At 45.1% G+C, this 25,456-nt stretch overlaps 1 protein-coding gene across 19 annotated transcripts in view; it reads right to left on the minus strand.

Annotated features, from left to right (window-relative positions):
* The window catches only part of NFASC (neurofascin), a 164,118-nt gene that overhangs the window by 87,171 nt on the left and 51,491 nt on the right, over positions 1-25,456 (minus strand). For 18 of the 19 annotated variants that reach the window (XM_037015262.2, XM_037015264.2, XM_037015261.2 and 15 more), the window contains exon 2: positions 4,518-4,626. The exons of the other annotated variant lie outside the window; for it this stretch is intronic. In XM_037015262.2, coding sequence (XP_036871157.1) covers positions 4,518-4,626 — 109 coding nt within the window. The remainder of the gene's footprint in view (positions 1-4,517; positions 4,627-25,456) is intronic. 19 annotated transcript variants of the gene reach the window in all.

Raw genomic sequence — 25,456 nt, forward strand, 5'->3', positions numbered from 1 at the left:
CCAAGGAGGAAAAAAAGAGGGGAAAGACTATAGGAGAAGCTTGTGGTGAAGGAAAGGAGATGATCTCAGTCTGTGACTAGACTGTGAGCTTCCTGGGGGCGAGGCAGTGTCTTCTGTCTTTCTTCTGGGTCCTTCACAGGAGCGAGCGCCCCTCAAAGCAGAACAGGGCTGGGCTTAATCAACAAAGGTGAACAACAAACTAGCTCGGAAACGGTGCTAACCAGGGAAACACACCAGACAGGGATTCAGAGATGGAGCTTCAAGAGGAAGGGATGTCGTATAATTGCTCTGGTTCATGGGAAGGCACGGACTGAGCTACACACCTGGGCTTCCGTGCCACCTCAGCTCTGGTCCTGCTGTCCTCAGCAAGGTGTTCACACTCTTGAGGAGCCTTAGTTTTCTTGTCTTTAAGATATTACTTATTAAAAGAGTGCTGTGATGATTATTAATTAAGCGAATTCACTTTGGTTCATTCCTATTAAATGAATTCATGGACTAATGTATGTGTCTAGCATCTAATACAATGCCTGGCACAAACTTGACATTCAAAAACCACTGGCCCCGCTCCGTTCTGTGGTATACTGCTTTGCTACATGGCTTTGGACAAGGTGGGCTTTTGAATCCACATATCTACTTTGTAGATCTACAAAATACACAATACCTGTGCAAATAACCGTATGTTGGCTCTGTGGCCCAGGAGTTCCTAATCACCCTTAAACCCAACATACAATTATTGGCACAGGTGCAGTCTATGGATCAGAGAGACACAGAGGCCCCTGAAAGTTCCTATAAAGCAGCCATAGCAGCTCTGGGCTCCCCTATCTCCTGCCTTTGCCGGGATCTCCTTAGCCAGTGCCCTTCACACTGCTGCAGACCCCTACCCGAATTATTCATGCCAGCTTCCTCCACAGGGCCTCCTGATCTATGATGTCTTCTGCTCCTGGCTGCAGCTGGCCCTAGAGAGGGGGCAGGTCACCCTCTTTGAAGTGACTTTCATCCTGTCAATATTAGTCTAGCTGCTGATATTCAAGGACAGCACCTCCCCAGCTGCATTTTTAAAATTCCTGTTTGACACGGTAAAAGGGCACAGGGAGGAGAGAACTTAGACAGCAGGAGGGAGCGGCATCTGTTCGTCCTCCCCGCCAGCCTTCCGTATTTACATCCAGCACAGACATCAGTCTGGATCCCACTGCCATCCCCGCAGGCTTCAGCAAGCTGCAGGAGCCTGGAAGACGGGGCATGGGACAGACAGGGAAGGTTGTGCACCGTTTGTCCAGGAGCTGGCAGCTATCACACTCACACCAAAGATACTATCGGCTCCAGCGGTGGAGGCGAAGCTTTGTGTCTTCTGCTCCAAGCACATACACGAGCTCCCAGAAGGGCCTCCCTGTGCTAAGTCTGTGGTCCTCTTACAAGAAACATAAACTCAGAGGGTGACAGGCCATCTCAAACCCAGCAGTCCAGCCTCTGGTAATAAGGCAGCAGCAGGAGAGGCTGAGTGGGGTACAGGTGACTTCATCACTTGCGGAGAACCGAGATGGATGGCTATTAAGGGGAACAGCATTCTCGGCTGCCACGCAAGGCCCCACAGCAGCCCTGCAGAACTCAGCACCCCCAGAGGAAGGTGGCCAAGCACGGGCGCTGCCTCCAGGGCCCAGGGATCCATCTTGGGGAAGGAGACGGGGAAGCAGAAGCGTTCCTCATGAAGCTCCAGGCCCCACCCCGGCCCACTCCCAGCTGTGTGCCCTGAGCCCATGTTGCTCGCAGCGGCCTGTTGTGATGTTCCTGGACAGAGGGAGAGAGAAGGCCCAGCTTCTCCAAAGACACTATCGGCTCCAGACACTATCAGATCCAATTCACCAAGTGGATCCATGTGGGGAGCTGAGGGCCTGGGGAAGCTGGGTGGTTCCTGCAGTCGTCAGAGGGCAGGTGCCTGCTCTGAGCGCCTGGTGGGAGGGGCCAAAGGGAGAAGTGCGGGAAGCTGGCGCGGGAGGAGGGACAGGGGCGTGTGCTGAGAGCAGATGCCTGGGGCAGCTCCAGATGGCGGTGGCCTGGGAACAAAAGGAGACCCAGAGGGAAGGAGGACTCAGAGACGGAGGACTCGGTCCTAGGAGGCTCCCCAGCTGGAGAGACAAAATCAGATCACCCGGAGCCTCGCTGGAGGCTCGCTGGAAGCAGCTGTGCAGCGTTTCCTGTGAGGCCCGGAACAAGCCAGACGGCAAATTCAGGCGCTGGCACTTGCTGAGGCATGGCACTTTGGGCAGGTTCCTGAACTTTTCTGTATTTCTGTCATCAGTAAAATGTGGGGACTCACAGGCCCTATTTCACAGCGCTGTGGTGAGGAGGGTCAAATGGGAAATGCACGTCTAGTAGGCAGCACGATGCCTGGTGCGCCGGGCGAGCTCAGACATTCATGCTTATGATGACAATCGTTCCTCAAAGTGACCCGGACCAGCTCCCCTTCCTTCCGAACTCACTGTTCCCCCAACAGCTGTATGATGCTGCGCACATGTGTTTCCCAGACCTTTTTTCTTTCTTTAAAAATGTTTCTCTGTGTGTTGGCAAGTCCTTTGACCTCGCTTGGTGTGCAGGTTCCTCAGGCTGGAGGAAGCAGGGTGGTGTCAGGGCAAAAAACTGCCCACGATTCAGGCGTCTGTGGTCCAGCCTGGGCTCTGTGGCTAATGAGTTTTACGGACCTTGGAGAAACACCTTTTTGGGCCTCGGTTTATTCATCGATCAAATGGGGACGATGATGCAAGCCCTGGTCACACTACAGAACTGTCGTGCAAGTCGAAGGACACAATTAATGTAAACGGGCCCATTACGAAAATTAAAGCTCTGCAACAATATTAGGATTTGCTGATTATACTGGAAGTGTCCAGAGGCACAAGCTGGAACAAGTTTGCTCTGCATGAAGTTGGACACAGCAGGGCAGGACTCGGCTGCCAGGCCCAAGTGCTGCTGGGCTGTGAAGTTGCTGTCATGCGAGAAGGGAGGGGATCCCGGTTCCTTAGGCAGGGAATCTGTCAGGAAACCTATAGTGTCTGTGCCCAGGGATGACCTTGGAGGGGCTCTGAGGGGCACAGGGACAGAAAGCAGGGAGGGCACAGGAAAAAGTACCAAGGAAGGAGGCACGGAGACACAAAGCTGGACTAGCTCCCGATTCTGTCGCAAACCAGGGATCTGTGCTATGCTGTTTTACACATCTTTACATGTCCATCAAAATTACCTGGCACACCACTTTTGCAGAGTCCTCCAAATACGGTAAAACAAAAGAATGGTGTCCCTCCCCACCCCCTGCCCCAACTGTCAGTATGTTCAAACTCAGTATTTCTAACAATGATCGGGCAAAAAAGCTCTGTGGCCGGGTGGATTTCCCAGGTGGTCCCTGAAACCTGACGCTGTTCTAAGCGAGTCATAGCCCTGAAAGAGCCACCCAGAAACTACCTTGACAAGTGTATCTGAAATGCTACTCATATGATAAACAGTAACTTTCACTTACTGAACACCTACTATATGCCGGCACTGTGCAGGGCTCTTTATATATTTGATCTTTTTGATTTAATCTTTACAACATGTTCGTTATTATCCCCACTGGGTAAACCAGGAAACTCAGGGCTAGAGCTGTTAGGAACTTTCCTAAGATCACAAAGCAAGTACAGCTGGGTTTTGTCCAGATCCAAAATCCGCATCATCAGCACGCTCAGCGCCCGCCTTTCAACCCCTCCCTGCACCCCGCACCCCACCTCCAGCCCTTCTGGGAGAACAGAAGACATCTGGAAAGGGAGCTGGAGGCAAAGAGATGAACTGCAATGAGGCAGAGATGCCAGAGCTCAGGAGTAAGGAAACTTTTCTCTGTTCAGACCGCCAGGTCAGACTCCCCCCAGCCCGGCGGGCCCAGGCTGCTAGCTTGGGACCCACTGCCGATCGCTCCGCAGCCAGAATCGTAGCTCTCCTCTCTTGCAGGTCCTCCCGGTCACCCTGGCCTGAGACCAAAGCAGGAACAATGGGCAATTCTAACCCAGAACAGAACAGTACAGACCCTGGACACGGGGTGTGGCTGCAGCGATGACCTCGGTCTCTCACTGAGCCCTGGACAGCTGTCCGTCTGCCGGGGCCCCAGGCCCTGCCCAGAGGAGGGGTTCTAGGACTGCCCCCCATCTGCCAGAGCTGTCACTCAGCAGGCTCCCAGGTTGTAGAGGCCAAGCTAAGGGGGGGGATGCAGGTCACAAACAAAGCTGTTTCCGAATTTTTCAATCAAGGCAGACAGTTGGGGCGATGACAGGGCGGATGCCAGTGATTACATCTGCTGGAGGCCAAGGAGCACACGCTTCTCGCACCACCCTCCTTCTTGCCAAGGGGAGCCTTGAGGTCGGGCTCTGGGGCCAGCTCTGGGGAAGAGGAGGGAGATGTCCCTCCCAAAGATTCCAGAGGCCAGGCAAAGAACCTTCTCTCATCAAATAAAAGAGGCAGGAAGCGAAAAAATCCCCCACCCCTCAGGCCCAAGCCCCACTCACCGCCTCTGCCTTATTTAGCCTCCTTCCTGCAACACCAGAGGAAGGTCCCTTCCAGTCTGCAGCGGGAAGGACAACTCCAGTGTCCCAAATTGCACGTAAGTCAATCAACCTGTCACAAAGCAAGCACAAAGAAGAACCCCAGGGTCATACCAGGAAAGAAAAAGACAAGGCTTTGTGGTCTACAGCTTGTTCATTCACTGGGAAATGCCATCTTTGCCCACACCCCTTTGGAAAGGTTTGCATAGCATAAGGCATCTTTGTTTAAAGAAGTTCAAAGCACTCGGCAAGAAATGAGCTAGATTCTGCAAGGTGCCTAAACAAGTCAGACTTTGGGGAGTGGAGGGATTTTCTCTCTCATCTATAAGATCATTATTAGTGCCTTGATATCATAATCTAATTGCTGAATCCCTATTGACCTAAAGGAGTTAAGCCCTATCTCGAAGAAGCTCTCCTATACCTAAGGGAGAATTAACCCCTAATTATCTAATTTTGCTACTTAGAACTATTATGTTTTTGTTCTCCATTGCGGACAAGTAAACTGAGTTCAGCAGAAGTAAATCTGTGACACACTGGAAGGACATCTAAGTGTAGCATCAAGGGACACAGATTTTAAGTTCTAGCTCATTGTGTCCTTTATGGTGGGTTGCTTCCCTACAGTGTCTCAGTTTCTTCATCTGTAACATGGGGAGAAGTTACAGGGGAGGGGCCAGACCACCAGGCCATTAGTCAGCATTTCACAGGTTCCAGCCCAGCTCCAGTTCTTCGGGCAGCCGTGTAACCTTTCTCAGTGCAAATAACACAATCTCATGTAATTATTTATTTTAACATTAAAATGTTAAAATGTCTGCAGGAAATGGTAAAATTCGCCTTGTAGAGGGGAATGCAGCAATATCAAATTAAGTGTGCATTTACTCTTTGACCCAGCAATCCTAGTTCTGGGAATTTGAAATGTATCCTATCTGCCTATGTTGTGATCTCCAGAATTATTACGTGAAAAAACATGACAGGAGAAAGTGTGCTTACTGTGCTATAATTTACTTAAGAAAGGGGGCAGAAATGCAAAGATATAGATCTGTTTGTTATATTTTTAAAAAGACAATTATGGGATAAAGCATAAAATAAAATTTAAAAGACCTATAGGGAAGTGGAGGAATGAGATGGAATTGTCAGGGATAAAAACTGGTCTTTGAATAGACCTTATTTTGTGGATTTGCTTTGAAACATGTAAATATCTGACATAATAACAAAGCACACTTAATATTTTAAAAAGAAATCCCTCAAATGAAAATAAACTGAAGCAAACGAAGTGTGGGTCCCATTGGTTGGCACAACTAAACACTGAGAAATGAGAACACAGCAATCTGTATACCCTTGGAGGGATGTACTCAAAGGATAAAAGACTGCCCATCCCACCCCCTGCCCCCCAAATCCTCAACTGTTTTCAACAATCATTATTGATGGTACTTGGTATTATGATTATTACTATTCCAAGACTTTTGTTATATGTATTGTGGGACAAATCAAATGAGCGATCATATTGATGCGGCTGAGAAAACAGGTGTTCTTGTTAAAAAGAGATACAAATGTACAAGATTGATATCAGGTAAGAATTCTGTAGTCCTGATTGTGAGCTAGGACTGGTATGAACTCCATATGCTTTATCTTACACACACACACACACACACACACACACACACACACACACACACACACACACATCCTAGCCCTGCTCACTATAAGGCCTAGAAACAAGGGAAGGGCACCGCCAGCAGTCAGATGATGAACTCTAAACCCCACCCTCCCCAAAGGAATCAGACTTGCTTTGAGAAATGTCTGATGCAGCAAATGTACAGAATGAGCCTAGACAGTCTCGTCACCCCCCAAAAGGAGCAAAGGGCGAGAGACCACTACGGCCGCGCCACAGGACGCAGACGCCAACAGGAAGAGGTCTTCCCTGGCTACGATGAGCATCAACAGGGATCATAACTGTAATAGGCCGAAACAGAACAAATGTGTTTAATCGCTTAGAATATTTTTTAAAACCCCAAATAACCCACTGTGAGGATGTGAGGGAAATAGTTCACTATTTTGAAAACAAAAGGAGGAGTGGATAGGGGCTGAGACACGATTGGCCGTGTACTGATAAATGTCGGGGAGTGGTAGGCATATCACGGGCATGATGTCATTCTCTCTTCTTTTGTAAGACATTTCTTCAAAATGAAAATAAAATTTAAAGGACAGAACAGGTCAAGAAACAGGAAATCATTAGAATGCTCATTCTTGAAACTCTTTTGAATCATGACCATTTAGTCCTAACAATTCAGTCTGAAGACAAGGGCTATAGGTATTAATATCTCCATTTTATACCAGAAAAAAATAGGTGTAGAGAATCCATGGAGTCTGGATTCAAACCCACGTGCTCTTATCCCAAAGGCCCACTGTTTCACGGCTGCCTCTTTAATATCCTCACTTGTGTATCTGGGTTAAATAATACTTCCCTTGCTTATATGAGGGTATCTGGGGGCTGTGATGAGACAATGTATGAGGAAATACTTGGGAAAAAAGAGCTTTGTAGAAATATTTTACTGCCATTTGAACACTGGGGATCAGATCTGCCCCAGTAGTTTGCATTTGTGAGGTGCAAATGAGAACTGTGATTTGAAGATAGACAGATACAAAGACAGGCAGACAGAGAACCCTTAAAGATGAGTGAGATTACCATCACCACCCATGTTTTATCAGCATGCATAGGGCTTCAGGGTTAAATGAGAAGTGAGACTTAGCAGCCAGGATATAAACTCTCCACCTGATGCAGAGCTGCTAGGAAGGTTCCCAGAAGGACACCTGCTGCTCTGGGGATAGAACCGGGACCAAGAGACACTTGATATCATGCAGGCTGCAAGAAGAGTGGCTCTCAGTCACGGAGGGCAGGGGACCACTCCCAGGTTGCTGGGCATCTCAGGCACTGCCTCCAATTGCAGGCCAGGTACCTGCTGGATTCCTCTGAATGAGGCCTGGGCTGGAGGGGGACGTGGTGGGCAGGAGACCACGCTCCTAACCGCAGCAATAAGAGGAACGCAAAGCATACCAGACTGACGACAGAAGGGCTGTCTAGGTTGCTCAGCAGCCCCCACAGTGCTTTCTTCCGGCGCTCCTATCTTTGTGTCTGCCTGGGGAGTATTTACAGATTTCTTCTCAGCAACTTTTATTCTCAGAGGGTTCCTTCCCTCTGCCACAGAATAAAGGCAAGTCTGGGGAATCTCTAACACTTTCTTACCTTGGAATTCTACCATTCTGGAAGTGCATGTTTATGAAGTACCGAGTCAAGAGTCTCCTGAGTCCTGGTTCATGTATGTCCTCCCCCTGGATATTTAGTCTGTGCTCAGGGAACAAACACTTATTTCTGTCTCTGTCATTTTTAAATGTTCCCATGTTTTAACATTTTAATTGTTGTATGCTTATATTTTTTATATATCTGGAACTCATTTTGAAATCATGGGAGAGACAGATATAACTTTATAAATATATAAGATAAATATTTTTATAAGATGAAAATTATATTTATAAAATAAGATAAAATATTGTGTATTTCTATATAATTTATATAAAAATATTTAAGATAAGATACTAGTTTTCCCAATACCATTTACTGAAGATTTCCCTTTTTACCTTCTGGTTTGAAATGCCATCTTTATCATATACTAAAATCCCTTATGATGTTTGCATCTATTTCTGGATTTTCTCTTCCACTCATCTGTTTATCTCATCATGTACTAGTACCACACCATTTTAATTACTGCACTTTTATAGTCTATTTTATTTTATTTTTAAGAATTTTTTTTTGCTTGTTTTTCTTCCCACATGAATTTCATAATCATATTTTCTAATTCTTTTAAAAAAATAGGATGGTACTTTTTTAAGAGTCATATTAAAATTATTGACAATTTTATTTATATTAAAATTATATATTAACTTAGAACTGTACTTTTAACTTGTTCAAATTTTCTCTGGAGTCTTTTAATTGCACTTTAAAGTATTCTCATATAGATTATACATTTTTCTATTACATTTATTACTCTACATTTGATCTCTCATCAGGCTATTTTCAATGATTGTGTTAACTTTGAACTTGCCTATTTTTAATTTTAGTTTTCTAAACAAACCATAGTTCAAAGAGAAAGTTTCAAGGGAAATTTAAAAAATACATTTATCTGAACGAAAATGAAAATACAACTTATCCAAATCTGTGGGACACAGCTGAAGCAGTGCTGAGAGGGAAATTTATAGCACTATATACATATATTAGCAAAGAGGAAACATCTCAAATCAATAATATAAAGTTCCACCTCAAGAATATAGAAAAAGAGGAGGAGCAAAATAAACCCAGAGCAACCAGAAGGAAGGAAATAAGAGCGGAAGTCAATAAAATAGAAAACAAAACAATATATAATCAATGAGATGAGCTGGTTCTCTGAAAAGATCAATACAATTGACAAACCTCTAGCTAAACTGAAGAAAAAAGAAAGGTGACATAATTGCCAACACTGGGAATGAAAAAGTATACGTCATCACAGAGCCTGGAGACAGCACGAGGATAACAGGAAATACTATGAACAATTCCACACACAAAAATTTTAAAACTTAGTCAAAATGCACCGATTCCTCAAAAGCATAAGCCACCACAACTCTCAATATGTAACAGATCATTTGAATAGCTTTATAATTACTCAAGAAATTGAATTCATAATTTAAAAACTCCCACAAGAGCAATCTCCAGGCCCAGATTGTTTCACTGGCAAATTCTAATAAACTTTTCAAGAAGAATCAACAGCAATTCTATAAACTCTCTTCCAGATGAGAAGAGGAGAAAACACTTCCCAATTCATTCTATGAAGCTAGTATTACCCTGATACCAAAACCATACAAAAACATACAAAAAAAAAAAGAAAAAGAAAGCTATAGATCAATAATACCTCACATAAGTATAGATACAAAAATCCTTAACAAAATATTATCAAATATAGTTCAGCAATATATGAAAAGAATCATACACCATGACCTAGTAGTGTTCCTTCCAAGCATGCAAGGCTGGTTTAATATTTTAAAGTTAATCAATGTAATCTACCCTATTAACAAGCTAAAGAAGAAATATCACATGATCTTATCAATCAATGCAGAAGTGTTGATAAAAATTCAACACCCATTCACGATAAAAAAAAAGCCATTCAGAAAAATCAGAATTGAAACTTCAACTTGATGTTTAAACCCTACAAAAAAAATTCACAGCTAACATTATACTTAATGGTGAAAAACTGAATGCTTTCCTCCTAAAATTGGAGGTAAGTCAAAGATGTCCACTTTCTGCACTCTTATCCAACATAGTAATAAGAGGTTCTAGCCAGTGGGACAAGGCAAGAAATGGAAATAAAGGGCACACAGATCAGAAAGCAAAAAATAAAAGTGTTTCTATTTGAAGATAACATGATGATCTATGCATAAAATCCCAATAAATCTACAGAAAAACACTCAGAACTAATAAATAATTTATCAAGTCGGGAACAAGAAAAACATACAAAAATCTATTATATTTCTACATACAAGCAATGAACACACAGAAAAATTAAAAATACAATGCCACTTACAGTCCCTCAAAAAAACCCTGAGGGATAATAAATAAAATACTTAGGAGCAAAATGAAGAAACATGTTCAGAATTTATATGCTAAAAACCATACAACACCTATGAAGGAAATTAGAGATCTTAATGGATGGAGAGATACAACATGTTCATGGACTGGAAGGTTTAACAAAGTAAAGATGCTAATTCTCCCCAAAGTGATATACTGACTTAATACAGTCTCTCAAAATCTCAGCAAGATCTTCAGCAGATATAATCAGATTATTCTAACATTTATATGGAACGACTAGGGAACTAGAATCTAGAATAACTAAAATAATCTTGAAAGAGAAGAAAAAATGAGAGGAATCAGTCTACCCAATTGAAATACTCACTATACCTACAGAAACAAAAATAATATGGATTGGTGAAGGAACAGATACACAGGTCAATGGAACAGGACGGAGAACCTAGTTCCACACAAATATGCTTAACTGATTTTTGACAAAGATGCAGAAGGAATGAAGAAAAGATAGTATTTTGAACAAATGGTGCTGGAACAATTGGACATCCATAGGCACCCCCCAAAAAAAGAATCTTAAGTCTTTAACAAAAATGGACCTAAAATGGATGACAGACTTAAGTGTAAAATGTGAAACTACAAAACGTTTAGAATAAAAACAGGAGAAAATCTTTGAGATCTAGGACTGGGCAACGAGTTCTTAGATTTGATGTCAAAAGCATGATCCATAAAGGAAAACTGATAAACTGGACTTCACCAAAATTGAAAATGTTGCTCTGCAAAAAAAAGATGAAGGGTGGGACAAACTATATATATGACAAAGAACAAAGTTCCAGAAAAGATAAAGAACTCTCAAAATTCAGCAGTAAAGATAACAAATGTCCAATTAGCACATGGCCAAAAGACATGAAAAGACAGTTCACCAAAGCAGATATTCAGATAGCAAATGAGGACTTGAAAACATGCTCAACGTCGTTAGCCATTAGGGGAATGCAAATTAAAAGCAGCATGAAAAGAAAAAAAAAAAACACCCAATGAGCTATCATTGCACACCTATCAGAATGGCTAAAATAAAAAAATAATGACAATACCAAATGATGGAAAGGTGTGGAAAACTAGATCACTCGCACATTGCTGACAGAAATGTAAAATATGTCCAATCTTGAACGCAGTTTGACAGTTTCTACACAACTGAACATGTAAATATAATATGACCCACCAAACATATTTCTGGGCATTTATCCTGGAGGAATAAAGATTTATGTTCATGCAAAAACTGTACTTAAATGGTTATAGCAGCTTTATTCATTCCAACTGGAAACAACCCAGGTATCCTTCAATGGTGATGGTCAAACAGTGGTACATTCATAGCAATGTGCAATAAAACTACATAAGCAAAGAGGAAATAAAACAGGATTCAAGATAACAATTACTACAACCCAACAGCAACAAAATCATACAATTCTAAAATGGGCAAAAGACTTGAACAGATATTTCTCCAAAGAAGATATGAAAATGGCCAACAAACATGAAAAGGTGCTCAACATCACTCATCATCGGGAAATGCAGATCAGAAGTAGTGAGATACCACCTTACACCCATTAGGATGGCTGCTATCAAAAAAACAAATAATAACAAGTGTTGGTGAGGATGTGGAGAAGTGAAACTCTCCTGCATAGTTAGTGGGAATGTAAATGGTGTAGCTACTGTGGAACCCAGCATGGCAGCTCTCAAAATATAAAAAATAAAAGTATCATCTGATCCAGCAATTCCACTTCTGGGTATATATGCGAAAGAATTGTAGAGATATTTGTACACCCATATTCATAGCATTATTCACAACATAGTGGGGGGATGCATGGATGAACAAAATTTGGTAGAAACATACAATGGAATATTATTAAAGCCACAAAAAGAAAGGAACTTCTAACCTGTGCTACAGCATGGGTATCTGTGTGAAAAAAGTCAGTCACAGAAGGGGAGCTACTGTGTGAGTCCACTTACATGAGGGACCTAGAGAGCTCAGGTTCATAGACACGGGAAACAGAATGGTGGCTGTAGGGACTGGGGGGAGGTGGGGAGTGCGGAATTGTTTAATGGGTCCAGAGTGTCAGTTTTGCAAGATGAAACGCTCAGAAGACTGACTGCACAGCATGCATGTACTTAAAAACTGAGCTGTGGATTTAAAAATCGTTAAGATGGTAAATTTTATATTATATATATTTCATCACAATTAAACATAAATTTTTTTTTTTTAATAACAATTACTTCTGGTAGTGGGGAGGAAGAGAAGAGACCTCGGCTGTGGTGGCAGTGGGGCCATAATGTTAGGTATCTGCTAATTACCAAAGATCTATCTTCCGCCATGGGTGGTGGGTTTGCAGGTACTTACTATAGATTATAAATAAATAAGAAAATTGATGGATGCATGGACAGGAAGGCAGTTAGGAAGGGGAGAAGGAACTTGTGGGGGGAGGGAGAGAACAGGAATAAAGGAGAGAAAGATAAATAGCAGGGTGTGCATGGACCTGCAGGAACCAAGGACTGTGATTAGCCCAGTGCTGTGAGGCTAAGGTCCCAAAATAAAGAAAATCTGTTCATGGGTCAAAGGCATCCTAGATTATCTAAAAGGAAAGGGATCTCAGGACTTTCTAACTGAATTCCACCATTCCATGTGATGAGAAAGGTGATGCAGAGAGAGATGTGAAATGTGAATGAAGCTCAGAGATGGTCAAGGATCTCTCTGAGGTCACACAGCTTTCTATACATTCTAATCCTTTCACAGCCATGTTCGTCCAAAAAGGCAGCAACAATGAGGGGAAGAACTGACATCCATGCCTAGAGTCACCACCCCTTTCAGTCCTTACAACATTCATGTAAGGAAGGCGTTATTCTGATTTTACACATTAGAAATCTGAAGCCTGCTGATGTCAAAGAGATTGTCTAGGGCTTCCCAGCTGGGGAGTGGCAGCACCAAAACTCAGAGCCAGGTTGGTGTCCCCAAAGCCCCCACTCCCTTCATGCCAAGCTGAAACCTAGTTCACAGGCATACAGCAAACTCTCAACTACTACTTCGTGAGTGGCCCTGAGAAAGATACAAAGATGAGCGACCCACACAGGGATTGTACTCATGAGATTATCTCAGAAAACTTACCATTCCAAGGGGAAAAAAAGTATGGTTAACCCACTGTTAACTAAACTAGTTTATATATTCAGCAAGTCCTGGTTTTAAAAGAGACCATGAATCTTGAGGGAAATTTGCACTGGTAACATGACCTTGCTAGAGAAATATTTTGATTTTTGAAACACCTCTTCTTAGGGAAGAAAAAGAAGTAAGTCATAGCACTGGGGCCCTCCAGGCCCGGCACTAGGACCTACAGAGAAATGACCCAATGAAGATAGGCTCCCGCTTCAGACAGAACCGTCTTGGGGCGGATCACAAACTGACAGACAGGAGAGGCCGAGGGGAGCCTTCCACAGAGGCTGAGCCATAAGCAGGGATGTGAGAAACACCTGCATCTTTAGATGATGTTTTGATTCCCATCTGGACCTCAACGACATCCTCCACAGAACAAGTGAAAACGGGGAACTGATGCAGAGGTCGTTGTTCCTAAAGACATTAACCTGTCCCAGCCACATGCACATGGGAAGAAAACACTCAAATCACAATTTCCCCGACAAGGACCAAAGAGGAACGTGCCCCACAAGGCGACGGGAACCACTTCTGTTCCCACTTTTCTGTCATAGATGCAACTAAAGAAATCTTTTTTTAAAAACTGTTATGAAATATACATTACATAAAATGTACCCTTCTAAGCATTCTACGTATACAGTTCAGTGGCATTAAGTACAGTCACACTGTTGTACAGATATCACCACCAGCCATCAAAGAACTTTTTCACCTTCCCAAAAGGAAACTATGTACTCATTAGACAGTAAATCTCCATTCTCTGCTTCCTTAGCACCTCCAAATAAATCCTTTTTAAGTCCTTGCCACAGAATATTTAGTTTAGTTCAAACATGTGGGTGGACGGGGAAATCAGCTAGTCAAATTTGCTGTGAAGTCACTGAAGCAAAGACACGCGCCTGATCCTCCTAGACTTAGTCAACATGATGGGAGAATGACACTCCTGATTGCTTGTACTGGGATGGCGAAGCCCACAGCTCTGGTTAAACGCACCTCCTGAGCTGCGCTGGGCCTGTACACGCGCAGACGGGCATGGCTGGGGAAGTACAGACCCCCGTGCTGTCTGGCCTCACGTCATGCTCTCCAATCTCAAGGGGCCCTTCATGGCACCTGACAGTCAAGCGCATCTCCCCTTTATCTGCCCTCCCAGGTGGCAATTCATACCTTCCCCTTTCTTCTTACTGACCAACTTCTCTCACATTGCTTTTTTAAAAAAAATTTTATTATGAAGTAGGAAAAGGTATAATGAATCTGCATGTGCACATCAGGCCAACATCAACAATTACTGACCCAAGGCCACCCATATGCCGGCCACATCCCTTCCCTCCTCCCCACCCCGGCACTGGATTATTTTGAAGCAAACCTGTCTTTTTGTAGTTTTATATATGAAATTACATAATCTCATCTATAGATACTTCAGCATCTGTCTAAAAGATGACCGTTTTACAAAATATAAGAACACCTCCAAAATTAATAATTTTTATTATCAAATAGCCATTCAGTGTCCAAATTTCCAATGGTGTCACAAATGTCATTTTTTCTTTGAATCAGAATCCAAATAAGGGCCATACATTAGTCTCCTTTAATCTGTAAGTTTGCCCTCTTTTATCCCCTTACACTTTTTAAAAAGAAACTGGGGTTCCCCATCCTCTTCTTATTGGCTGATGGTCTTGTTTATTCGTTGATAGAAAATAGAAGCAATAAAACAGAACTTGAACAGGGGCCACCACCCCGTTTACCCACCTACCTTCTTCTGCGCTCCAATGTTCCACCTCGCTCCGCTCCTGCGGATGATGAACTGTCTGTGCTCTAGACTCCATCCCCTCTCGCCTCCCAGACTACAGTGCTCCAGCAATCCCTCTCTCCCTCTGCCTTACCCAGTTTTCCTTGTTTACCGGCTCTTTCCCACCAGCGTACAAACATGCTGCCATGACTTCAACCCAAAGAGCCTTCCCTCGCCTCCAGTCTGCCCTCTGCTACTGCCCCGTTTCTCTTCCCTTTGCAAGAAAACTCCTTACAAGACTCACCTGCGTGTATGCCCTCCCATCCCTCTTCTCCAGATTTCTTTTAAACCCATCCAATCAAGATTTTCCCTGCACAACTCAAAGCGAACTCGTTGAGGTCAACTCGCTAGGGTTAAGTCCAATGGCAAGTAAATTCCTAGTCCTCATCTTCTTGATCTAACACATGCGGTCACTCCATGCTCCCGGGAGCACTTCCTTCACTTGGCATCTGGAGTAGCACGGTCTCCTGGTTTTCCTCCTTCCTTACTGCTGTTACGTCTCAGTCTCCTCGGCTGGTTCCGCTTCTTCCCAACTCCTCATGTTGGAGGACGTCAGGCTCCACCCTAAGATGTCACCTCTACTTTCTGTGTGCTCTGTGCCTTGGTGATCACATCCAGTCTCACAGTGTTAAATACCATCTATATGCAGAAAACTCCCAATTTTAGACTCTCGCCCAGACAGTTCCCCTGAACTATGGACCCACGTATCTAACTGCCTACCTGGCAATTCCGACTGTGCTTCTATCAGGCATCTCAGAGTCTGTCCTCTGCTCCTGCTTTCACCTCCTCCCGCCTACCCCACCACACAGCCTTTGCCATTTACTTTAATGACAGTCCCTCTTCCAGGAGCTCACGACAACCCTAAGAGTCATTGCTGACTCCTGTCTCCCCCACTCACCTCACACCTGAGCCATCAGCAAATCTTCCTGCCTCTTCCTTTAAAAGGAACGTCTCCTATTCCCTCTACTGCCCGTCTCCCAGTCTGCACCACTATTCTCGGCTGCTATCTTATTTTTCTCCCTCTGGTCGTTTTGTTCCATTGTCCCCTTTTCGGCAAGGACTCAGTATTTATCTTGGCTGATATTAATCTCATATTTTAATAAACATTTTTTCATATGATTTTTTCCAATTTTATCAACAACACAACCATGCAAGGAGGCAGAAGGTATCCAACTCCCCTTCAAAAAATAACAGGGATTATGAAGTGCTTTAAAATTTTCAAAGCACTTCAGCATATTCTCTTTAATTGATCATCATAGCCACCCAGCATGGTAGGTATTATTCCCGTATTACAGGTAAAGAAACTGAAGCTCAAACAATTTTTGAGATCTTTTATCTAAGGAAAAATGGAATCACCTTGCCCAAGGGCTTGTGGTTTCAGGTCACGTGATCTCTCCTGCCCATCATGATTCCTTAGTTTAGTTAGTACTGATGGGAAAACGGCGGAATGGTAGCAGGGTAAAGGAATGGAGGAGGACTCACTCCAGGTGACATCAAGTCATCGGTGGGACAAGAGCAAAAACCTCTTGATCAACTCAGCATCCCTTTGAGTGAACCTCAAGTTCTCTCTTTCTTGCCCGACACCAGCAGTCACGGGCTGCGGGGGAGGTGCCGGCAAAGGGCAGCGAGGCAGGGGATTCCATTTGGGCCATGGCCAAATACACCGCGCGCTCGACAGCACTCCAGAACGTGGGCTGGAAGGCACAGCTGTTCTCCAGAGGTGGCAACTGGCAAATGCGTCCCTGCTCCTGGTGCCACCAGCACTGGCTGTGCACTGGAGCGTGCGCTGTGGGCCAAGTTGGGGTCTGGGTGAGGGGAAAGGGGGAGAATGACCTGAGCGTTGCCCTGCTCCCTGTCTCAGCCCAGGAGCGTCCCCTTCCCTCCTGCCGGGGCTGTGGGTCACCACCTAAAACAAACCCTGGGCAGAGCGAGCACATCTGGGGCCCGCAGGCCATCTCTCCCCCGGCCCCTCCTCTGTCTCTGTTTTCTGTTCCCCACCAGCCTGGGGGCTCCCTGGGGCACATCTGGTTCTCCCTTTCAGTATGGACTAGATGACGGCAGGGGCTGCGCCTCCCGCATCGCACTGGAGCTGTCTGAAGGCAGGGGCTGCGCCTCCCTCGCTGGGCCGGAAGTTCTCCAAGATTACAACCTCCCCATAGCTTTACAATCCCCTAAGCCCCAGAGAGCTCCATCTCTTTTAGCCTCCCCACCGCACCAGGGGGCTGCTTTTACGCCTCCCATAGTGGTGGACTGGCCAATCTGACCTCTTAGAACTCAGTGAACCACCCGCGAGCTGGTGCGTGTCCTGGGAAGGGATCTGGCACCTTAGCTCACCCTCGGAGCCCAGCTCCCACATGTCTGCACTGACATGCAGCGTGCAAGCTGTGCCGGGTCCCTCTGCTCCCCTGCCTCCCCGCCTGCCTTGTGGGCGAGAGAGCGTGGCTGCCCACACCTGAGCAGACAGGAAGGACGGACACTGGGGCTTGCTCAGCCTTGCAGCGCCAGGGAAGGAAACAGTCCTACTTTAATCAGAGTGTTTTACCCTCACAATTAACCTTTCATGCGTCTCCTACAGTTTAAAGATAGGAGGAAGGTTCTTCCTGAGGAAGCCGTCTACTTTTTCAGATAACAAGCACGAGCTATATAACTTACAGGGCCTTCTTTTCTACCGTATCTCCTAAGAAGCTTAGAGGGAAAGAAACGGTGCTCAAATGGCATTTACATCTCCTCTCAGTTCACGGGTTTTATTATCTTATTCCACATTTCATCATCTCATTTTATTTAAGCCATTTTATTATAAGGTTATTCAAATCCTAAATTATTCAGAGATGCATTAAAAATCATATCATGTGTATATTTTGTCTTAATGACAGAGAGGACAAAATTCTGAAGTGGTTCAGAAAATGGGCTTTGGCATTAGAGACTTGGATATACATCCTAGCTCTTATTAGTTTATCAATGAGTTGCTGGCTGTGTGGCCTCCGGCCAATTACTCAACTTACGCGAGCTGGGGTTTCGTCACCTATAAACTGTGGACAGTATTTCCCTTCAATCCATTCACAAAGGATCTCAATTCTTAACCCTGGCTGATACTGCCTTACCTGAGCAGGCCCCTGCCTGCCCCTCAGCTCTGCTATCACATTGGACGTCACAGTCCACTGCCTGAAACTTGCTCCACCCCACCCTTTACTTGGCACCTTCTTTCCTGCTGGGCTGTCATCATTCCAGCTTAAAAATTACTTCCTCAGAGAAGCTTCTCTGATCTACTGCGCCAGACCAAGCTAAATCCCAGTGTGCTGGCTGGTGCCTCCCAAATGTCAGGGTGCATACAAATGAATCATCCAACCATCTGGTTAAAAAGCACATCTGGGTGGGCCCCTTTATGTGTTATTTGCAACAATGCAGCTGGAAGGGGCACCCTTCCGATTGGTAATGCCCCCTTGCACACCTGTGATGACTTAACGTTATCTGTCTTTCCTGCTAAACTCCCTATCCCAGCCCCTACCACGGTGCCTAGATGAGAAGCACTCAGGAAATGTTTGATGATTAAACTGAGCAATATCTGTAATGTTTCCAGCCTGGTTTCTGGTCAGAGTAAATGGGATTCAATAAGTGGTGACAGCATCATCAATGGTAATATCATATGCTGACTACAGCAACTTGAGGCAATAAGCATGTCCCTTACTTCTTCTCCACCCTCAAATAGTTCCTAGAATGATCTTGGAGACAAAACCCAGGCTTGGCCAGTGTTTGCTGAATAGGTGCCTAGAAGAACAAATGAGAGACCCTGGCCTATGGCCCCTTATGAGTGTCCAACATACACAGAACAGCACAATTAACAGATTACTGGCCTTTCCTATAAACCCAAACCCCCTCTTCTACCAATTCCTACTTGTGGTTAGGAGCACAGAATTTAAACACAAACAACAGAGACTGAAGAGTTACTGAGAAATCCTCCTAGCAAACAAACAAAGCCCAGGAAGGAGGGTATTGTCTTAAAAATTATTTCCTTAGTCCTCAAGAACTAGAACAAAGCAGGATTGTGCTGCAGCCTCCCCTGCAAGAATTCACATTTCAGGCCTGTCTAAATGTCGGTCTAAATGCTGCTCAGAGCGCAATTACTAAGCCCAATGAGCAGAGCCTCAGCCCCAGCAATGCTTCCCCTCCCACCATTCCACAGCAACTTCAGGCAGTGGACCTCAGTTCTACGCATTCAGCTTTTCTGATCCCCCCCACTCTGGCTTCCCCGCCTCTGTTATCAGTCCTTTTGGCCTACTCGCTGCTGTCTCCTTCGGGCCGGAGTGGGCAGAGCTGGGTGTAGTTCAGGAGCTTCTTAACAAAATAATCTCAAGAAAACCAGTGGATCAGGCCATTTCCAGGAGATCTAGCCCATCTGCAGAACCAATTCCCGTCATTCTCAACCTCCTATAGATCAGGGGGAAGCAGAAGCCTGGAGAAGGCTCTTGAAGACTCTCTATCTCCGAGGAGGTGATTAGGAAGTTAGAAGCATCACTTATTTAAAAGGGGTGGGCAATAGAAATCTCAAATTCAAATGTGGGGTCTCAAGTATTTAAAAATGAGGATGCCTGTGAGTGCTGGTTTGAAATGCAGTTGTGAAAAGAATGTTGTAAGGACATAGGATTAAAATCAAACCAACCAATACTTACTGAGAGAGACACTGTGGGGGTAAATAGAAATAAATGAGCTATGACGCTGTCCTTTATGTCCTTCTAGGGCAGATGTGTTCTGAGCCCTGATGTGCAATAGCAGAATGCATCAGAAGTTCAGGGAGGGGAGAGACTGGGTAGGCTTATGGGGCAGGGGGGTGGGGGGCTGGCAGCAGGTGGGCTGAAGGCTGTTAGGCAAGGTGTTAGACAGTCTAGGTCGTGGAAGCCTAAAGAAGGAGTAGAGATTAAGTAAATCAGAAGGGAAAGGCATAGGTCACTTGATAACAAGTTGTGTTTTGAGCAACAATTCATGCCTGGTCTCAGGACAGGAAGGGTGTCAATTTGAATGCAGAGGAAAGTTCATGTGGAAAAGCAGTGAAAGAGGAGCTGGAGAGAATGTGGCAAGCTCTGGATGCTAGGACAGAGGGTTTTGGTTTGTTTTTTTAATTATGTAAAGAACACAGAATACAGTCTTGCAGTAAAAGACTCAATACAGATGATGTTAAAAGAACCCCTGAGCACCCTCCGCTCTCACCCAAGTCCCCCCTACAGAGGCAACACCATTATCAGCTCAGCAACTACCCTTCTGCCAGGCTTCATGTGGCAGGCGGAGACTCACGGGCATTTTCTGTGTCCAAATCGGGAACAGTCTCAGAGGTGAGCAGGTGATGTGAAGAATGGAATAATGCAAGGCATGAGGTGGAAGAGCAGAAATGGGGTCAGAGGAAAGAGAGTGAGCACACAAGCTTGAAGATGACACTCAGACTGACAGATGGAAACCGAGACTGAGGGAGACAGACCAAGGGCAGAAAGGAGAATAGATGGTAAGATACTTTAAAGGGAGGAGCTTAAGGGGAGACCAGGAGTACAAAGGACAAGTTCCGTCACAAACAGAACGAAGATGGTAGGAACCAGGATTTTCAAAGTCAGGGTTAGCTGCACCGGTCACGATGGTGAGGCAGTTGGCCACAATCTTGGTTTAGGACTGAACAGAACCTAAAAGACTGATTCAGTATCCCAAGCAGGAGAGATCTCCAAGGAGTAACAAAGGCCAAAGAGAGGTGGTAGGAGGAAGGATCTACTCAGTATTTTTTAATTTGACCTCTTATCTGCCTGGATGGTCAAATAACTGTTCTTGATACACAGTAAGCACCCAATAAATGTTGAATATTTTCAAACCTAAGTTACAAGGACACAAAATGTGAGTATGGAAGACACCACTGATTGCCTCCCCAACAAACGTTTCCTCCTTCCCTAGTTTATAGGACTCCAGTTTTCTTCTGGTAGTACAATGCTCAGGGAATGAGCTGTGGTTTGGCTAAACTAGGAACTGGCTAAGGATGGACAAGTTGGCCACTGAGGCATAAGAGGCGGTCAGCTGGGAAAACTTCTGACAAAGATTTTCATCTCTGTCAAAGATACAGCAGAGGCCTGACATTTCATTCTTGCCAAGAACTTGACTATTTTAGGACATGATGCTTGGAATTATGGCATTTCACAACCATGAGGTGATAAACCTGGGGACTAAGAGTTGACAAACTAAAGATACCAAAAGAAAGACAAAAAAACCCAACGGGTTCTTTCTGAACCTAAGTCCTGCCCTAAATCTTAAACCGCCTACCGTCAGGCTGTTATCTGGGCATTCAGTTCAGTCACGTAGAGGCAGGCAAATGGTAATGGGTGAGATAATCTATACCACCGTTTACTAAAAGCCTGAAATGTTTAACTGGACAACAAAGTTCCTGCTGTCTACTGGGCTTAGTGAGCAAGAGTCAGGAAAGGGGACGGGGGAGGATGGACAGAGCAGGCCAAAGGCCTAAAACTACCAGAGCAGCTCCAGCAGTAGTAACCCAATTGAGCTCAAATCAATGCAGTACAATTCAGTGCAACTTAATCTAATCTAACACACATCAACTGCGTGTCTGCGCCATGCAAAGCCCTCTGGGGTATAAGATGAAGACACGGCCTACTATGTTCCAGGAATGTTTCTCCTTTTCTTGAGTAATTATAGATTAAGTACCAGGCCCTGTTGCTAGACCATTTCTTGATCTTTTTTCAAAGGTTCTGTTTCCTTTCCCTGTACTTCAAACATGCCTCCTTCCCAGGGCCCCTCTCTCCGTGATGTGGTCTTCTTAGTTCCCACAATCACCATGGAGAATCTGACCTCCACCAATTGTTTCAATCCCTTCCTACCCAATAATGACTCCCTTACCAATTCCTCAGGTCCTTCCTTCTCTCTTCCAATTAAATCCAAATTTCCAGCTATTTACTGACTCTCCTATAGAGACCTTAAAAGCAACATAATTAATCAGACCTCCGATCTTCTCTACCAAACCTCCTCTCCCTTCTAGTCACATTATCAGTGAGTGCACCATTATTTAGCAGGCTCACCCAGCTAGACTTGGGGATCTTTCTCTCCAAGCCTCCCATATCCAATTCCATCTGCTTTGGCTCCTAAGTAGCTATAATTACTCTGTCCCTTACTATTCATGCTTACTGCTGTGTTTCAGTTCAGGTCTCAACTGGATCACTACAAACTCTGATAATTGTTTTCCTGTTGCCTAACAATGTTTATTTCTGAGCTTCTGCAAGGCATATGGCACAGTTCTGCTTTGCTGTAGCCCGAAGCTATAGATTTCCTTAGGACTCAGAGCATTTGGGTGAAAAGGCTAGGTGAATGTGCTTTAGCCCAGCCCTGTGACTGTCAGGACTTAGAGTTTATTTTCCATTCTTGGTTCCAGGTTGGTTGGAGGGCCCTGCTCCCAGTCTTGTCCCACCTGGTCAGGTTAGATGCGTGAACATCAATTGATTACAGCAGAATGTGCGGCTGCAGACTCGGAGCTACAGCACCTGCTTCTGGTGCTTGGGACTGAGAATGAAATGCCCAGCTGCCTGTGGCATGAAGTCATGAGATGGGATGGGAAAGGGTTCTGCGGTGTCTAGAAAGTGGAAGGCACCTAAGCTGCAGAAGCACATGGTCCACAGAGAAACCTGGGATTCAACCAAGTATCAGAGAAGGGCATGCCCAGCAGAGCCAAGGCCTAGAGTATGGGCTTCTAGTTCTCACCAAGTCCTTTAACCCCCTGGGCTTTTGTTTCCCTCCGTCACAAAACAGAGGTGTTGCAAAACAAGACTCTGCATCCTAGCCCAGGTTCCCCAAGCCTAAATGATTCTGGATCTCTCGTCCACCGAAAGTGACACGTATGGGCCAGAGGTGAAAGGTAGGACTGGGCATCTATTTCACCCTTTTTATGTGCAAACCATGACATACAAGTCATAGGCCCACTTGAAATGCAGCTACATATTTCATTCATATGGTTCCCAACACTGTCCAATAGAAATACAGTAAGTGAGCCATGTATTTAATTTTAAATTTTCTAATAGTCATTAAAAAACTAAAATGAAAGAGGCAAATAGAAACAGGTAAAATTAACTATAACATATTTTATTTAACCCAATTATTTACAATAGTATTTCAACATGTAATCAATATATAAGAATTATTAAGTGAGATGTCTTACATTAGACATAGCAGGTTTTCAAAATCCAGTGCGTGGTTGACATTTATAGCACATCTCAAATCAGGCCAGCCGCACTCCAAGTGCTCAACAGTCGTGTGCACCTGGTTGCTAAGCTGCTACCATATTTGAGTAGCCCCGGACCAACCAGCTGACAGTGCCACATGCCCTTGAGGCCATCTCAGGTCAGCCAGCCAGCCCATGTGGCTGCCAGGTAACTGCAGCCACACGAGTGGCTCCAGACATGACCATTAGAAGACTGTCCCAACCAAGCCTGGCTTGAACTGTCAATGGCCACGCAGCCTGGCACTGGTAGCCCTCTTTCCTTGGATGCTTGTCTTTCCTTCACTTCTCTGGTGTTGCACACCCTACAGTCTCAGCATCTCAGCCTTCCCCTTAGGCTCTGGGTTCTAGGCACTCGGAGCCAAGTTGCCACGTACTCAGGGTCCTGTTGGGAGGAGATCTTTCACCTTTGACCCCCAAATATGACTTCAGGTACCTCGTGTCTTGCTGCTTCAAGGGAGCCCCAAATTTCTTCGGCTTTTCTTTGAGGCAAAACCATCTTGCCCAGCCCATTATGCTTGCCCAAGAAAGCTGGACACCAGACCAGACCTCTGGGCGAACGGCAGGGGATACGTGCACGTGACTCCTAACACTCCTGCTGGAGAACTGACTCACTTTCTAAAGAGGCAGGCACTGTTTTTCTTAAGTCTCTTTACTCAGGATGCTTACGTAGAGCATCATTTCTGCCCCGTGCTGATATTTCTTCATGTCTAGTTCAGCAGCAAAAGCTTCAGTTTCATGTACATGCTCCCTTTATTTACCTGTAAAATGAGAGGGCTGACTGCCTAGATTTCATGGAGAAGCGGCCTGGTTTCCTCAAGTGCCCTGGAGGCTCTGGGAAGGCACAGGCCAGGACACCAGGTCTTATGCAGCTCTGGCTGCTGGGTGCTCCCTGCGCAAGGACCTGAGCATCCAGCAAACACTGCCTGAACGAAAGTTCGAGGAAGGGATGGGAGTAACCAGGGAGGCATCTCCGGCCTCCACCGCAGCAGGGGATTTAAAGCACTGAATAACTCTTCCCCCACACGTCCAACAGGACACCTGCCTGTGTGCTCTGCTTCTCTCTAAGCAGATGTATGAGGGCAACTCTCAGAGACAGGGGAGGCCCACCTTGCTGGTCTCATTTGATGACTCCTGAGGAAATAAACATCCTCTCACTTTTACACCGATAGCAGCTGGAGAGGCTAGGCAGCTGCCAGAGGGGAACTGCCCTTTTAAGCAGCAGTAGGACGCTCGGATAAGGTGGCGTCTGGTTACAATTAGCAGCAAGCTTTGATGCTAATGGAGTCTCCACATTTGTCCACTGAAGACCTGATGAGGGCGCCCAGCAGCCAGATAGGTATCACCGATTACCACCCAGTACATTTACCTTCCGGATGGTTCTGGGATCTGAGAACCTTCTAAACTGTGAAAGGGAACAAGGACAATACACACTTGGAAGCAAATGTCTGGACTACCTCCATTTCCAGGAAAATGGCCTGGAGGAAGAGAAATGCAAAGCCTCAGGATCTGACAGACATTTACCAGTGTGGGTAACAGTGAACAGTGAACCATAAAACTATATGAAAAGGTGCCGCAGACACCTGCTGATACAAAATAACTAATAACAATGTTATTCTGAGCCAACAGAATGTGCACTATCTCCCCATTTTCCCTCTGTTAACCTGGATAATGGAGCACTAGACCTAGTAGTCCAGAGGACTAATTTCTGATGTCATCAATAATGGGCAACTAGTTGCTTTAAAAAAATATTTTTAAAATAACCTAGCTGCTCAGTTAACTGACCCTGGGGAGAGTGATGCCAATACAGGTCTTTTAGGAGTTTGATGCCTGGTTGCTATTGGTTTAATTTCACTGATAGAAGGATTCTGAAGATCAGCCAGGAAGAGAAGGCTGTGAGGTCTTAATTTTCCTTGAACTAAAAAATATCATGATTTTTCGTTCTGAAATTTCACAGTATCCGCTCCAGTTTGAAGAGACACGTGGGCTTTCGCAGACGTGGGCTGGAGCTGTGAGCCGACAGGCGCGGAGCCCGTTCTGTCTTCAGTCCCCAGCGCTCCGCAGATCCCAGGAGTCGCTGGGC

The sequence above is a fragment of the Manis javanica genome, chromosome 11 (genome assembly GCF_040802235.1).
Source record: "Manis javanica isolate MJ-LG chromosome 11, MJ_LKY, whole genome shotgun sequence".
Classification (NCBI taxonomy): domain Eukaryota; kingdom Metazoa; phylum Chordata; class Mammalia; order Pholidota; family Manidae; genus Manis; species Manis javanica.